Source organism: Seriola lalandi, unplaced genomic scaffold, assembly GCF_002814215.2.
Source record: "Seriola lalandi dorsalis isolate HSWRI2012SDOR001 ecotype SW California unplaced genomic scaffold, Sedor1 jcf7180002054606, whole genome shotgun sequence".
Lineage (NCBI taxonomy): Eukaryota > Metazoa > Chordata > Actinopteri > Carangiformes > Carangidae > Seriola > Seriola lalandi.
In genome coordinates this window covers 632,426-649,675 of record NW_019525159.1, presented here as the reverse complement: position 1 = coordinate 649,675, position 17,250 = coordinate 632,426, and the positions used below count along the sequence as shown (strand labels likewise).

Sequence of the window (17,250 nt, the reverse complement as noted above, 5' to 3'; positions counted from 1 at the left end):
CCCCAATCATTCATGTTTTCAACTTTAAACAACTGTGTCATGCTGATGTTAATCAATGAGTCCAGCCATTCGTGGTCTTCATCTATTGTGGTGATTTGGTACATGTTGAAGGACTGCAGTTATTTTGATTTAGTGAATTTCAGTTGGAAACTCAAAACAAATCAGGCATGTCTTTCTGTACATTATGATGTGCTAGTCATGAAAACATTCATGTTACTTTTCACATTTTATTGAATATCTATTTCACACAGGCTTTTCATTCTTACTTTCCAGTATCTGGGCTGTATAGAAGTCCTTCGGTCGATGAGATCCCTGGATTTCACCACAAGGTCACAAATAACAAGGTATGTTAACACTTAATCTAGTTTTCCAACTTTTCAGTATTTACTACGGACAGGTGACAAACCAACATGAAGTGTTTTAGTTGTTGAGTTGTTTCGCCAACACATGCAACGAGAACAGCTTCATTGTGCTTTGGCATTGATTCTATGAATGAGTCTCTGAACTGTACTGGAGGGATGAACACCATGTCAGTCAACAATCTCCCATAAGTTATCAATTGTGTTGTGATCTTGCCATATCATATAATTCACATTATTTTCATACTCATCAAACCATTCAGTGACCCCTTGTGCACACTGGCTGGGGGCATTGTCATCCTATTTCTCCACTCATTCGCCAGTTGTCACCCACCTGTAGATTTCCTTTAAGACAAACCCACAAACAGAACACACCTCTAAGACTAGTAATATTTGAATATATAACAGTATATGATATTATAATATTTGAAGTGTTTTATTCATAATTAAAACTCAACCTCATGATTATATGATTCTTTACTGTTCTTACATGATTTGTGATGTTGATGTTGGACGTTTGTTTGGCAGGTTCTAAATCTGTGGCATCACATGAACTTCAAGGAAAACAAACCTATTTGCTGCTTAAGGAATAGGACACCTTAAATTAAATCCTGTTATTCTCTACTGAGACAAAACAGTTTATATAACACTTACATGTTTGGGAACACATAGGTTAACAAATGTAGAGTATACCATTTCAAATTATATTGAAATTGAATGTATCATGTTTAAAAGCTTAATGTAAATGTATCATGCTATCATAATAAAACAAACATTTCAAAAGTAGAAAAAAAAGGATAACTCATGAGTCTTGATCTTGCATGTGTAGATCTAAAGATTTTAAAGAATTCAATTATTGAACTTAACTATTGAACTTTAAATAAAATTGTACTAATTTAAACTGAATCCACGAAGGTATCATTTTACATGATAAGATATTTCAAGAAATTTGCCATTTCGTGAATTAACTTGGGGAATAGCTGATTTATACAATTAGCTACCACGCTAGATGGCTAACCAACTTGCTAAATAGCGCAGATCATGCTAATGTCTGTCAGAAAGAATGCCATCATTATAAATACTGTAATATGCATATACATAGAGATAGCAGAAAATAAGTCCAAATTTGTATCTCTTGTATCTCATCTTTCTTTTCAAGTTAAAACTTGTCTACTGCAGCAGACACATGATGATGGCAACTCAGAGACTGACAATCACCCAATAGCTTGTTCTGAGAAAAAAAAGTTGAAGCAAATTCTGGAAAAGAAGAGCAATGAGTGTCAGCAGAAATTACTGGATTTTTTTTTTTTTTTTAGTATTTTGTTGTATTGCTTTGAATTGCACTTCATATTGTATTTTCACTTCAAATCTGTATGAAAATCTCTAAAGTGACCAAATGTTTTACTATAGAAATTTTAAAAAATGCTGTTGAATTGCTGACGGTGCCTGCGTACATTATATCACGACACCCTCCACTAATTAATACATGGTTTTTGTGTATTTAACATTTAGTTTCTGTCATGCCTCAGCAGGAAATGGGTTCTCTGTTTTAATAAGGTTACATCTGCCACCCAGTTCTTAGATAACCCCTTCTTAAAATGTGATGGGATTTTGATGTAATATGTACTATATCTGAGTATATTCAGGCTGCCTGTTATCACAATTTGTCTGCATGGAATTTTCTGTGGCTCCATGTGTATCTTTAAAATCATTGACCAATGTGCAGTGAGGCAAAGGCTAATAGTGAATCGGTTTGTGTCATGTCTACTTTTCTGCTTGACTTCCTGAAATCAGTCCAGTGTTAACGTTAGCTAGCAAGGCCACACAGTGGTAAGCCTTCTCTCTCGCTCTCTCTCTCTCTCACTGTGTGTATGTGTGTTTCTGCTTCTCTCTAATAAAGAGAGAGATAGTGAAAAAGAGATGGAGACAAACAGAGACAGAGAAATCTATATCTCATGCCATTGCTATTATTAGATTTCTCCTTTTCTAAAAGAACTTCTGCTGTGAAAGATCTTTCCACCTAGAAAGGATACAGAAATTAACATTTCTGTTTCTGTCATGAAATCAACATTCACTTTATCTCAGAGGCAAATTTGACTTTTTACATATAAAACACTCTACACTGCATATTCTGAATCTTGCCTCAGGCCTTTTGGCCGAGGTGTATTGTAACAACAGGTAGAGTTCAGGCTTACTGTAAATATTTTTTGTTTGTTTTTTTGTCTTTCCCCTATTTTAATTACAAGTCGTATTTCATCCTATATTTGTAATACTATATTTATTTCAGATAGATAGATACTATTGATTATAAAGGAAGGAAATAACAAGTAAAGCCATGAGTCCTCACAACTGAATTGTGGGTCTCAAAAATCTTAATCTCTAATTTAATGGCAAAATAACTGTGAATCTGTGGCTGTCTGTGGTCACCATCTTGGCTTCACCGTCCTCTCTTCCTCCCTCTAGGGAAGCCATCAGCCTGGTGTGTGAGGCTGTTCCAGGGACCAAAGGAGCTCTGCGGAAGAGAAAGGTACATGGATGGACAGAGAAGGAAGGAGGGAGGGAGGGATAAAGGAATGCAAGTGCTTGCCACACTGAGAGAGCTGAGAAAATAAATGTTGGTGAAATGTACAGTAGATAGAAAAAGAGGAAACGGCATTAGATATTCATTTATCCTTCCGTGTTCTATATATAGCATTGCCTCAGTAAGTTTTTTTTTTTTTCTCTATCCATCCTTCATGTTAAAAGAGAGGGAAAACAGAGACAAATAGAGAGAGGAAGAAATGATGAGAGAGATTGTACTTAGAGAAGAGAGAGAGTGAGGAGGAAGGAGAGAGATGAAGAGGTATGGGACTGTATGTGCGTGGGTGTAGTTCCAGCCCACGATGCATTGCACACCGCGCACAGTGCTTAGTGACTCATGTAGTGCACAATATCTGTGATCAGGAGGCTGAGCTTGTGTGTGTGTGTGTGTGCATGCATGTGTGCATGTTTGCGTGAGCGTCTGTCTTCTGTGTGCATGTGCATGTACATGGTGTGTGTCCACAGCGTGTGAGGAGACTGTGTCTTAATGTGGGGTGTGAAATGAAGCATTACTCTGCTCTCTAGAGCTTGTTCAAATGTCAGGGAAGAGTATATAATGCAAAATCAGTGCTGACTAGTTTCTCTCTCAGAATAGATATGAGATATATGATAATGTTATTTTGGCAAAACACACACTGGTGACATCAGCTTGATGCTGAGATTTCTGAATGGGTTTGACTAATTTTTTTTGGCCTCTTCTCGTTATTTAAATCATTATTCACAACATTATTTTAAGTAACTTAACAATCTCATTATACATTATTAGGTGAAATCTGCTTGGCTCAGTCTGTAATCAATACAAATGGAACAATAATTTTTCCTTAGTATTCATTCATTAGTGGTGAAATGATTAAATGAATAATACTTCTTAAAGGCGTAGTTTGACACTTTGGGAAGCAGGCTTATTCTTTGAGAGTCAGATGAGAAGATCCATACCACTTCCATACACAGGAGACTACAGCCAGTAGTTGGTTAGCTTAGCTTAGCATAAAGACTGGAAACAAGGGGAAACAGTTAGCCCGGCTCTGTCCAAAGGTAATAAATTACACCTGCCAGCCCACCACACCTTAGGCGTTTTAACACTTTGCTAAGTTAACTGGCTTCTGGCAGGAGCTTCATATCATACCATCATATCATTCATTTAGATTTAGAGACGTGAAATTGTTATTGATCTTTTCATCTAGCTCTCAGCGAGACGGTGAATAATTTCCAAAAATGTCTAATTTGTTTTATTCATGTCTGTCTCTGTCGTCCTCTGATCCTCTCAGCCACCGTCCAAAGCGCTGTCTAGTATCCTGGGAAAGAGCAACCTGCAGTTCGCTGGCATGTCCATCAACCTAAATATCTCCACCAGTAGCCTCAACCTGATGACCCCTGACTGCAAACAGGTCAGCTGACGAGCATTGAGAACACATGCATGTGATGAATATTAATGATACTACTGTGATAGTACATTTAAGAAAATGGCAGCATTGTGTTCGAGAGTCTATCACAAACTTCTCAGCAACCACATTTACTGTGTATGTTAACTACTGCTGTGCACAAGCACTACTGGGTCAGGAAAAGGGGACATACCTAAAAAAGATTCACGGAAGTGACAAGAAGACTTTTGTTTCCAAATTTAGGTTGTCACTATAGAGAAAATGTTATTTTTAGCTGTTGAAAAGGTGATTTTTTTTCTGGAATGAAGAATGTCTGTTTAAGGAGGTTTATGTAATAAAGGAGCAGTTAAAAGAGGAAGACAAGCAAGAGCACATGACCTCTACTGCTGTTACTAGAATTAGAGGAGGTTGGCATTGCATTGCACATTACTGTTTTTAGACAGTTATTTGTATGATAAAATAGTGGATGGTTACTCAGTGGTAATGTCGTGCATTGCCCTCTTTCATTCTTGATACGAACAGCAGATGGTGCCAAAGTAACAAAACAATCCAAATCCTGCACAGAGTAACTCACACGAGACAGAGTAGTACTTTTGGTATCATTTCAGTTTATTGAAATGTGGGGTCTAAATGTTTATCTAAATGTGGGACATTTGACAAGCTAAAACTTTCTTTTGATAAACTAATTAGCTAATCAACTTATCATTGTGTGTGTGTGTGTAGAATCACAGAAATGTTGGTTAATTCATATGTACTGTATGATTTTACTCCTGACAGATCATAGCCAACCATCACATGCAGTCCATCTCCTTTGCATCAGGTGGAGACCCTGTAAGTAACTCAGTGGCCTGCATCAAATTCACTGATTTACTGATACAACTGAAATAACATTTTTGCCCATGGCAGATACTATTACGTATCATTAGTCATATTGATATCTTATCTGTATTAATTGGGATTTTTTTAGAACACCAGTCAGTACATGTATTTAAAATGCAGAGGAATTGCTAGGCATCACAGACCAGGGGTCAACAATTAAGTTCAACTGTTTGTTCAGCAATGTTCAGTGGGAAGCCAACATAGTTCTACGGGCAAGGTGATGATGCGGCCCTATGTGTTTTTTTTGTTTTTTTTGTATTAATTAGAAACCTAGTATCTAGTATTTTATTTGTAAGTATTTTGTTTCTTTTAAACATAAGACAGATTCATAAAATAGTCCTGTTCCCGTCAGCTAGTGAGTGCTAGCAAAGTTACAACAGCTTATGTTACAGTGAAATTAACTAATACACACATGTATGCTTTGTGTTGCACTTTGAGACTTAATATGCAATTGATGCTGAATGAAACTCAATAAACAGTGGCCTGCTCCATTTACAGTTGAGTGAATATACTGTTGTTAATGTTGCCTTAAAAATATAACCGCACACCATGTCTATTGGACTAGCTGTAAAAAATGTGTCTTTTTGTCTTGTCTTTTTCAGGACACGACAGATTATGTTGCCTATGTAGCAAAGGACCCTGTTAACAGAAGAGGTAGGTGTTCATTCTTTTAACACTGTAGAGTGTCTCATGTCTCACATAAGACATGTTGCTCATTAAAATGCGTTCTTCTGACTCTTGTCAGCATGTCACATCCTGGAATGCTCTGATGGTCTGGCCCAGGACGTCATCAGTACCATCGGCCAGGCCTTTGACCTTCGCTTCCAGCAGTACCTGCAATGTCCATCAAGCAAGCTGTCCTCCACACATGACAGGTGAGGTGTTCAGGACACATTCATAAAACGCACAAAAGATAACACATTGACTTGTTTTGAGTTTCATAATCAAACCATGTTTTTGCTCCAGGGTATTAAACATGGAGGAGTTACCATGGACAGAGGAAGAGGAGGAGTCAGCGGAACATCCTTACTATAACAACATCCCTGGCAAAATGCCACCCCCTGGAGGCTTCATCGACACTCGGCTGACCAATCAGAATGCAGGACCTGATGGGTGCCAGGTACAACTGAACAGAGTTACTTTTGTTTACACATGGACTTGAGGTGCTTTGGCACCTGCAGCGTTTGTGGCTTGGTCCAGATCAAGAGAAAAATGTTTACACTGTTGCATTTCAGTTCTGTGCAGTTTGTGTTTACACTGGCTTTATTTTTCTGCTACGAACCAAAATTACACAGACTGACTGACTGTCAGAGCTACATGTATCCCCTAGGGCCAATTAAATTCTGGTGCTTGACAAGTCATGCAACACTTAACTGCTTATTTTATGTATATTTATGTTCTCTGGTCACCAAAGAATTAACTGATTATGAGCATTATTGGTATGATTAGACTGAAAATTGACTGCACAAACGAACCACACAACAGTCCACTTACAGAGATCCTTCGTTTCAGGCCTCAGTCTGGTTGTTTAGTCCACAACAGAGTTTGATCGACAGCTTTCACACCAGCCCAAATGAACTGCAGTAAATAGACAAATGCACCAGAGATCATTTTAATGAAACAAAACCAGTTAGGAGTGACAGGAGATTTAATCAAAATTTTTGCACATTACATGATTAAAATTATGGCCTTTTTTATGTCCACTCATGATATCTATTTTTTAATTCAGAAATATCTTTAATATCCACTGTGTGTCTGTTTGTTATCAGATGGGCCCAGGTTCAGTAGATCAGACATATTACCAAGGGCGGCACTGTGGAGAAAACTGGGGAGATGAAAGAAAACCCATATTCATACAACAGGGTAAGAAAATCCATCCTTCCCACTACTTAAGTATATAGGTCATGTTTAACTTTGAGGAATTGCATCAGTTCATCACTGAGACTGTGATTGTTTCTCCAAATGTCTAGGTTCATTTGATATAAGCAGTCTGCCTGAGAGTAAAGGTCAGGCGCCAAAAACAGCAGAGATGCCCACGTATGTGAACACCCAACAGATTGATGCCCAGGTGCTCGCAGCACTTCAGGCAGAAGCAGAGAATGTGACGAAAGGCATGGCAGCTGCAGCCAAAGAGAGTCCGCAGAAGGACCTGTTTGACATGAGTGAGTTTCTGTTGGCATGTATTAAAGTTTCTTTCTATTTTTCAGATGCTTTGAATAGTGGATTTAGATTTGTAATCACTGATATAAACTAATTTCAGTTTTCACATAGTTGAATGAATGAATTTGAGGCAAAGCGAATTTAAAACTCACCTGCTGAAGCATTACAAAGTAACTGAACAGTATCTGTGCCCTGATGTCAGAATAACATTGTAAGACGACTTTCTAATCACAGTTCTTAATTATAGCTGTTTCCTAGCTTTTGTTTCCCATTGACTTTGGTTTGGCATTATAATGACATCATGTCAGTATGAAGACAATAGAAGGACGTTGTTAATGTCAGTGTACAGCTTTATTCTTTCCTTCTTTCAACTTCCACCTTAACTTTGCTATTATTATACGTGAAAGATTAGTTACATAAAGATGTGTGTACTACGTATGAACAATCCATGACACAGATTACATGCGAGCAGTCAGCTATACTGTTCACAAGTGAGCTGTTATTATATGAAATTTAAGTTGTTATTTAAGGTGTTATTGTCCACCTGCTGTGGTTCTTTAACTGTTAACTTTGTTCCTGTACTAACAAACACCAGCACTTGTGCCACAAAAGAAAAACACGATTAAATCTAATTTGATACAGATACTTGCATAAATCAATTCAGAAACATTTTGTTAATTTGTTCTGAAAGTTATTCAATTAGAGGTTATATACAGTAATTGACCTATAATAGTCAGAGTGAGAGCTCATCAGAAAAAAGAGCCCTGACCTTGAGTCCATTGTCTGAGTAATATTTACTGTTTAAAAGCATCAGAGTAGATTTCATCAGTGGATATTATTGTATCGTCAGCGTAACAGAAAAATACTATGTACAAAATTTTTTATTTTTTATTACTTAGTGGTGTGCAACACTGTCATCGGCATATCATTGCATCAATTTACAAATTATATGATTTATAATGTAAATATACAGGTGTATTTCCATACAGATTTATATACAAATGCATGGAGTAAAAATTTGAGAATACAATTTTAAAAATGACACAGATGACAGATCCGTTGTTCTCCAACTGGTAGTAAGTCTTTGAGTACAGTAATGTCATGTTTTTGTGTAACTTTGAGGATATCAAGGTGTTTTGATTACATCAAATCGATATGTTCATCTGGATATGCTACTGCTAAATGCCCATAATCAAAGATAGAAAAGGGAGACATGTTTATGTTTTCATACCAACAATGAATTTATGGATTACCATACTTTATAAATCTTGACAGCTGTAGGATGTTAAGTTAAAAACTGTGCTAGAGAGATCCTTCCTCTCTTAATTATTTTGGCACTGCCCTCACCTATACCAGAGCCCTTCGAGGATGCTATTCAGTCTCAGTCCCATCCGCCGTCCCAGAGCCAAGCCCAGTCCCAGATGTCCAATCTTCACAAGGCAGCATCCGTGGACAGCTCGAGCCCTCTTCTTGTGCGCTCACTGGCCTTCCGTGCACAGGAGGAGCTGGAGGGCCAGACATGGTACCATGGCAAAATGAGCCGCCGTGATGCTGAAAAGTTACTGAAAGAAGACGGGGACTTCCTAGTCCGCAAGAGCACTACCAACCCAGGGTCCTACGTACTAACGGGCATGCACAATGGACTTGCCAAACACCTACTGCTGGTGGACCCCGAGGGCACGGTAAGACAGGGTTTAAGGACATGTTAAGTGTGTTTGAAACGAGATACTGTAGATAGAGAGGAATGAATAAAATGAAGGATTTTTTTATTGTGCAAGAAAAAGACAAATTTATAACATTTCTTTTTCTTCTCAAAGGTACGGACAAAAGATCACGTGTTTGACAGCATTAGCCACCTTATTGGCCATCACCGTGACAACAATCTGCCGATTGTGTCAGCCGGGAGTGAACTGTGTCTCCTACAGCCCGTTGGAAGGAAACAGTGATGCTTGTAATGCCTGATGGGAAATCGGAAGCTCTGAACAGTCTCTCCTACCATCCTGAAACTTGAAGACGAAACACGAAGAGAAGATGCTTAAAGGCTCTGTGCGCTGACAGTGTTTTATGGAAAATTGGCCCACAGTTACTTTTCTGGAGGCACTGGAAGACACAAGATTTGTTTAAGATAAAAAAAAAAAAAGAATATTTATAGAACTGTTATTATTTTGTTGTGATGACTGAAATGCTATATTTTTGAGAAGACATAGGTGCATTTGGACATACTATCTTGATTTGGTGTTTTAAAAGACTAAAAAAAAAAGACAGATGTTCTTGTAGTTTAGATGAAGTGCAAATCAAACCTCAAAGAGGTGTTAACAAGAGTATTTTAGAATAAAAACCTGAAATTTTAGTTTTGTCTGTCAAGCACAACCACATTTCTACAGGAACTGTTGGCTAAGAGGTAGGAAACAAAAACAGTTTGGACGACAAATGCTGTTTATAATGAATTACTTTAGGAAAAAATGTCCTTTAATCTCACCAATAGCGTGACAGCTCACTCAATTAGTCACTATATGAAATCTGCTTTTATTGGGGATTAGAACTGAATGTGTTTTGCTTTGCAGTAGTCACAAAGTGTTGGGGTGCAAACAGACATCCTTCATAGTGCTGTCAATGGCTTTAAAGATAACCTTTTTTTATAAAGTATTTTCTTGTGTCACAGTCGCATGACTTAAAATCAACTGTTCTTGTGGACATTGTTCGTAGACCTTGATACCCCTTTATTTGAAAGAGGTGCTTGTGTATGCTGACACTGTAAAATATTTATGCTTTTCAACCAGGGATTGTTTCTGAATTGGTTCTCTCTGGATTCTTTTAGATGTGTAGTCAATGATTAGTTTTGGGGCTTGAGTCATGCAATGGATATTCTCACATTCTTAATTAACATTTTCGGCTTTTTGTGAACTTTTAAAAGATATTATCATTATTATTTTTTTTCTTTTTTTGAATGATCACAAATGAATAGCACAATCAGAAAGTTAGATCAGTTAGATCATCTGTGTCAGTTGTACCAAGACGAATTACCAATGTGTTGAGATGTAATTTACACTTTATACTTACAAGGCTTGATTAGACCAGTGTTGAGTACACACATTGTGCACCCAATACAGAATGTTCAATATTAGATCACCTTCACTTGTTGATGTTAAACAAAGAGATTTTATCTCTCAATGTGGCGATGTCTTATGGCAAGATTGCTTTATTGCCACTAGATCACAGAAATACTTGTTTACCCCTGTCAGTCACACTCACTTCACTTCCCTTATTTTATCACTTACTAGTAGTGAAGGATGCTATCTGACTGTGTGTTGCTTAAAGTACTACAGTACATGGGAAAATCCAACTCTTAAGAGTTTTCACCCATTATTGCTTGACAGTTAATAGTTAATTTGCATTTTGCAGTCCACTGTACACAATCTTTCCTCAGAACAGTTTGTGGTATTTAGGTTATACAGACTGTTTTTGTAGAGTGGGGAATCAAATTTTGAAAAGGCTTATAGAAATAGTACACATCAGTTCTGGCAACAGACTTTTTAAATGCTCTCATCCTTACTATTGTCAGTACTCTGATGGATACCAAATGAATGGGGCATTGTATTTGATATGCACTGGACCACTTCAGTTGAACCAAAATCAGCATGTGTTCAATGAGTTTGACAAGACAGATGCAATGTAATATAATGTGCCTGTATTTTGCTGCAAGAGGGAGTGTACAGTACATGCATCTCACAACAACACATATTTAGCAAAGAGCAGTATTGGGATTGTTATGAAAAAAAAAAAATCCACCAGATCCATTTTGGTTAAAGCCGATTAAGACTTTCCTTGATTCCTTGTGTCCCATGACCCAGTTTGCTTCTCAGGATTCTTTTGAGGAGAGCGCATGAGAGAAAGAGCCAAATATGTTGGTATTTTTGAGGGAAAGGTGAGAAGAAAGGACACAAAGAATCACTGAGGAGTTTTATTTGTTGTTTGTTTTGGGTTCTTTTTGACAATTATCCGACATCAACTTTTAATTTGTTCGATTCTTTGTGACATAATTTCATCAAATCTAATATCTTGGGAGATGGAATAATACGCAAAATTAAAAAAAAAAAAAGCACTACGCTAATGTCAAGAATGAGATTAGTGTTTGTTTCTAAAAAGCAAATTTGTAGAATCACCTTGGCAAAATGTGCAATGTTTTGAACAAAGCGTATATACAGCAGGAACAACTCCATACTTGAATCTCTCCTATAACATGATGATTAGCTGTGTGGCATAAAGAAATTGTACAACCAAACAAGCTGGGACACAAATCAGAACATGGCTTCTCTCCAGATTTCTGTTGATGAAAATGTGCCTTTTATTTGTACAAATGGTGTTTTTATTTCTCTTTCTCTCTCTCTTCAAAGTGCAATAGCTGATCTTCAATGGGGCATGCCTGTTCACTAGAGGTTGTGTTTCGCCCTGCTGCGTGTTGCTGCTTGAGACTACTGTTTTCTCTCTCTATCTCTGTCTCTTTATCTCCCTCCCTCTCCCTCTCTATTATATATTATAAATGTATAATTTCCAGATTCTAAGTATAAATCTTTGTCAGAGGGAATCACACAGAAACTCACTATTTTGGAACAGGTACAGAAAAAAAATGGAAATAAAAACAAAGAGACAAGTCCAAATGATGTTTACAGATTTAATCTTTTGGTTGTATGGGTTCATCATTATTCTGTATGACTGTTGGCAATAAAACCGTGAATGTGTAGAATCTCTCTGTATGTTCTGTAATAATCAATGACACATTTCGTTCTATGGCAGATGCCGCATTTAGACACAGTCACTACAATTTCCTCTAAAATCTTAAAAGTTTTAATAACCCTAATTATTTCTGTTTTGTTTTAATTTGTGTAGTTTTACTTTTAATTTGTCCAGATCTCTGCCTCCATTGCAGTAGAACAGAGATGTACAGAATTTTGTTCTAGCCACTGAAAGCATTGATTTTAAAAAATACATCCATAAACAGTGCTCTTGTTATTCAGGATAATCCACAGAACACACGAACAAAAGTTTTAATAAAGACTATTTCTTTTGTTCAAAAAAGTTCCTGTGAAAGTTGTTCACAGTGAAGTATTTGAATCCTCCCACGTGGCAGAGGTGCTGCTTGTTGAAAGAGATGTTGCTGTTGAATTTTCCAGATGTTATTTTACTGCTGTGTGCACCACAAACCCTGGACATACAAAATGAAAGCTATATGCACGTCAAGATGCCACTATAAATAGGTGAAAAATGTGTTATTTTCCCCAATGTGTAAGGAAGGCACTACACATGAAACAAGGCAGAACTGTGCCCTCTACTGGCCACATGAGCTGATCAAGGTGAATCATCTTTATACAGTACTTTCTTCCTTTACTCTTTATTTTTACTTTATTGTGCCAAAGCTAATTTTTTTTTTGTTGCATCATATATAAACAGCTGCCTCTATCTAGTTCTAGTTCACATGCAGCATCCACGTGCCTCTCAAGACTTGTTTCTTCAGTTTACCAGTTTCATGCTTTTAGATGATACAAAACGTTTCCACTTCTGGAATAATCAAGATAAAAAAACAAAGACAGATTATAATAACAATTCAAAATTTGTTACTAATATGAGGATTGAAGATATTCTGTACTGAACATGCAGCATATTGTAAAAAATATCCCATCAGCATAGATGACTACCATTATCAACCAGCAGATGGAGCCCTGGTTCCACTAAAAACTACTGCTTTTGAATGAACCGCATCAGTTCCATTAATTCTCTGTAGAGTGGTAACAAATGCAGATCTTTCATTTTGACCATAATGCGACTGATATAATGAAAAAGGTGGCGAGTCTGTCTCTTCAACATGTGTTTTTTTTTTTCCTCAAATATACTATTTACAAGGCAGTTTTCATTACAGTTAACTGTACAGCATTCTGTAGTATGAGTGAATACAAATTTACAGAATAAACTGCATAGATTAATAAATAACCAGTTGTTTATCATTACACTAATAATTGTCTACAATCATTCTTCGTTACATTGTTTTTGCAGCACTATAATTGCACTTTTTTTATTAATTGCAGGTGATTTCTCACTTCTTCTTTGTCTTATTTGTCTTTGTCTGGTCACATCTGTAACCACAAAGGTAAATTTTTTCTGTCAAGGCTAAAAGCACCACTAATTCTCAAATCATCATTGTCCTGCAAAAAAAAAACATGTATCTCCAAAATGTCAAGCTTTAATTAGCTCAGCAGTTTTTTTTTTTTATTGTTTGTTTTTTCAACCAATAAAGGATTTGTCTGCTAGTATGGTGTAAAATTACCACTTTTGGAGATACATGGTTCTAACGTAACAGTGATGTAATATGACCTGTGCTTGACAAAGAGGCAAAACCGAGAGAGTCATTGATCACACATTGGCCTCGTTCATCAATCTAATGTCAGATGTGAGTTCTCTGATTGTGGATGATGCTGTTGTATCAATATAAATCACAAAGGAGAAACAGCTGTCCTGCAGCCAGGCCTGAAGTCCACACTTCATTTAAGAAATCCTTTATTCTTGATCAGTCGAAACTCATCATCGTTTCTGTCCTCTGCGACCACTGCACAGGCCCACGAGCATATGTTAGGACCACCCTCACCTTCTTACTGGCTCCCTTCTTTCACTTTTTTGCGTCACTCTCAGAGACGGCCTGGGCGGCTCCTCCTGCAACCACTGAGACCTGGCCATGAGCAGTGTCCATCTCCTGCTCCTTCCCTAGCTCTGTTTGCCTGGAGCCCTGCTGGTTCTGGTTGGGGTTGTTCTGGCTGCTCCACGACTTGCTCCTGCTGCGGCTAGGCTCCAGAGACTGCTTGTTCCCACTGCCATTTACAGAAGCCTTCCCCCTGTAGCAAATGCCACACACCAGACCCAGGAAGGCCCGTCTCATCTCTCGGCTGGCCAGAGTGTAAATCACTGGATTCATGGCTGAGTTGAGCACAGCCACCACAATGAACCAGTCAGCCTTGTAGAGGATGGGGCAACGCTTGCCACATGCCACATCCACAAGAAGCACGATGAAGATGGGCGTCCAGCAGGCGATGAAGACCCCAACTACAATGATGACAGTGCGCAGCAGGGACATGGCATGCTCAGAGTTGCTGTGCTTGCTCACTTTTCGGCTGCTGGACTTGACCAGGATGTAGATTCGGGCATAAAGGACTGACATGGCTAAGAGCAAAACCATAAAAACTGTGATACAGAAAGCGACATATTTCTTGGAGTACAGAGGGAGGACTATGGAGCAATCAGGGAGGTTGTCCAGGCAGTTCCAGCCCAGAATAGGCAAAGCTCCAAGAGATATGGCAATCAGCCAGCAGGTCCCTATGAGCAGAAACACTCTGTAGTTCTTGTTGGCATCATAAGGCCTCATTTTGATCATAGTCAGGTGTCTCTCTATAGCAATAGCCAAGAGACTGAAAATGGATGCACCGAGTGCCACAAACATGCTGCCCTCTCTGACAAACCAGAGAGCAGGTGAGAGCTGCAGGGTCTTTTCTCCTGACAATAGCAGGTTGACCAGGTAAGCGACTCCAGCCAGCAGGTCACACAGCGCCAGGTTGCCGATGAAGTAGTACATGCGGTTGTGGAACCTGTGGTTTCTCCATATGGCTACCAGCACGGTGAGGTTCTCCAGGACGATGAAGCAGCATATGATCAGGAACACGATGGTTTTGGGGTCCACGGAGCCACGGCTTGTGCCAACATCAGGCCGGTGGTCCAGCTTTCCTGTGTAGTTGTAGTGGCGGTATATCTGAGAATTGATCATCTTCAAAGCGCCGGCTGCTGACACTGGATGTCAGAAGTGAGCAGGGAGTCCAGTGTCAGCAGATCAACCGTCTTCAAGATCTGAGTGTTGACAGAAGGTGTTATTGTTCACAGTGTTGTCATTTTCCAGTAATGCAGAAGTTCATGGTTTTGTCTGATGGATTTAATCTAAATCTGGTTTACCTATTTTCTATGAAAACATGAAAACAAAACGTCACTAAATCTAGCAAACAGTGCAGAAAACTGTATAAAACTACAGGAAACATATGGTCTAGTTAAAATAAACTACGATGCTGTTTGTTTGTTTACACACAATCTTGGACCAGTTCCCAAAAAAATTCAAAAAGTACCAAGAGACTTCTGAAGTATAAGTATTGGCTTTTCAGACATGACGTTAGTTTGATATTGAATCAATTATATACTGTAGTTAAATGGTGGATTTCACCTATTTGCGCCCACTTGATCCGTCCCGTTTCCCCAAATGACAACATTAACACAACTTACCGTAGGATGCTCGCAGTTCAGATTTACTTGGAAGTTAAACTCACTCCGAGGCACATGCATTTCATCGCTGAGTCGTCAATTCTCCGTATTTCAAGATTTGCTTTAGAGCTTTAATTCCTTCCCGCTCGCTCAGTGGAGGAGAGCAGCTCCTCATCTTTTGCTGATCTCTAAACTCCGGAGTTTTTCGACAGTTGGCTGGAAGTCACACCCCTCCCTCGCTGCTTTCCCCCGGACAGGGGGAGCAGAGAGGCTGAGGCGGCTGCTGTCTTAAGGGTCAGTTGAATTCATGAAGCATATTAAAGCCAGGAGGTGCGTGGAGACGCATAACTTATTTTAAAGATACCTTGCAATTATCCAATGTAACTATATTTGTCCCCCTGGCACGAGTTTTAGTTGTAGGCATTATGCAGGTAGGTTTTTCTAATCAATTTTTTATTTCATTCATTTATTTATTTGTTTTTGTAAACAAGAGTCAAAACAAGTTTAATTTATATTCATTTAAATATATATTGTGGAAATTGGAAACATTTGGTAGGCTATATATTTTATCTCAAGTCTTGACATTTATCTGCATAAATATGAGTCAGAAATATGTTCATTAATGTAGTTTTTGTTCCTTTGCTTTAAAGGCTTTTGAGTCTGTCAATGAGAATAATTTAAGATAGCTAGCTAGCTAGAAAACGAGTGTGTGTGTGTGTGTGTGTGTGTGTGTGTGTGTGTGTGTGTGTGTGTGACAACTGAGAATAAGGAAAGAAGCTAGCAGCTGAAATGAAAATAGGACCATAGACTTGTACCTCTTAGTGCACAGTAACATTAGGCTATGTCCAAAGTTCAAACAAATGTAATTTGAATACAATGCAACAAAAGCCTTTTCTCAGTAACTACACGTCATAAATAGCTAACTTTAACAAAAGCCTGCAGTCTGTAGTAGCAGATTTCCCCTGCTGTGTGTCGACTTGACACAGGTACAAAAAAGAGAGTGTACATTATGCTGTAAGAGTTTAGGTTAAGATGACTGCAGCCCATCCTTTGTTCTGGTCCTTCTGTCATGACCTCATATCCAGGAAGGATGGGCAGGGCTGGCAGCAAGAAGAAGGACTCAGGGCGTCCAAGAGGCAGAAAGACTGATGATGACTCTTTAAAATAGATGTGACGAAGTTCAATCTAAACTGTGGCGATTTTAAGACTTCCCTCACTAAAACTAAAATGAACAAAATGTGACTAAAACAATAAACTTAAATTCCAAACAAAATCCAGAACTTCCACCAAGAATAACTGAGTCATGAGCACTGCGCACTGCATGTGTGCCACAATGACTCAAACGCTAAGAATCTTTTTGCCTTACTTTATACAGTGCCACACATGCTGCTTACAATTTTCCCCAAACGAAGCACATACTGTACTGTATTACAGACCAAATCATTAAATAGTAGATATCTTCCAGTGTTTGTGGTTATTAACCCAGAGGAATGTTCTGTGTGGTTGAATAAACAGCTATGGTCTGGCATTGGTCCATTAGCATTGTTATAGTCACAATTCTCAGTCATTTCCTGCAGGTCACACTGTGCCAGCAGCAATGGGAA

General features: G+C 38.4%; 2 protein-coding genes across 2 annotated transcripts in view; one reads left to right on the top strand and one right to left on the bottom strand.

The window, feature by feature from the left end:
- Positions 1–12,108, top strand: part of shc3 (SHC (Src homology 2 domain containing) transforming protein 3) — a 17,830-nt gene extending 5,722 nt beyond the window's left edge. The window contains exons 2-12 of the mRNA XM_023419582.2: positions 274–344; positions 2,823–2,886; positions 4,208–4,327; positions 5,099–5,152; positions 5,803–5,854; positions 5,946–6,075; positions 6,167–6,320; positions 6,970–7,063; positions 7,171–7,362; positions 8,717–9,042; positions 9,178–12,108. Of these exons, the coding sequence (XP_023275350.1) occupies positions 274–344; positions 2,823–2,886; positions 4,208–4,327; positions 5,099–5,152; positions 5,803–5,854; positions 5,946–6,075; positions 6,167–6,320; positions 6,970–7,063; positions 7,171–7,362; positions 8,717–9,042; positions 9,178–9,306 (1,386 nt within the window). The 3' untranslated portion in view covers positions 9,307–12,108. The remainder of the gene's footprint in view (positions 1–273; positions 345–2,822; positions 2,887–4,207; positions 4,328–5,098; positions 5,153–5,802; positions 5,855–5,945; positions 6,076–6,166; positions 6,321–6,969; positions 7,064–7,170; positions 7,363–8,716; positions 9,043–9,177) is intronic.
- s1pr3b (sphingosine-1-phosphate receptor 3b) lies at positions 12,019–15,907 on the bottom strand. The gene is made up of 2 exons (XM_023419584.2): positions 15,668–15,907; positions 12,019–15,244 (listed from the first exon to the last, which is right to left on the bottom strand). The coding sequence occupies exon 2, from the start codon at positions 15,162–15,164 to the stop codon at positions 14,019–14,021; it is 1,146 nt and encodes a 381-aa protein (XP_023275352.1). The 5' UTR covers positions 15,165–15,244; positions 15,668–15,907; the 3' UTR covers positions 12,019–14,018.
- Positions 15,908–17,250: the final 1,343 nt, after the last annotated feature.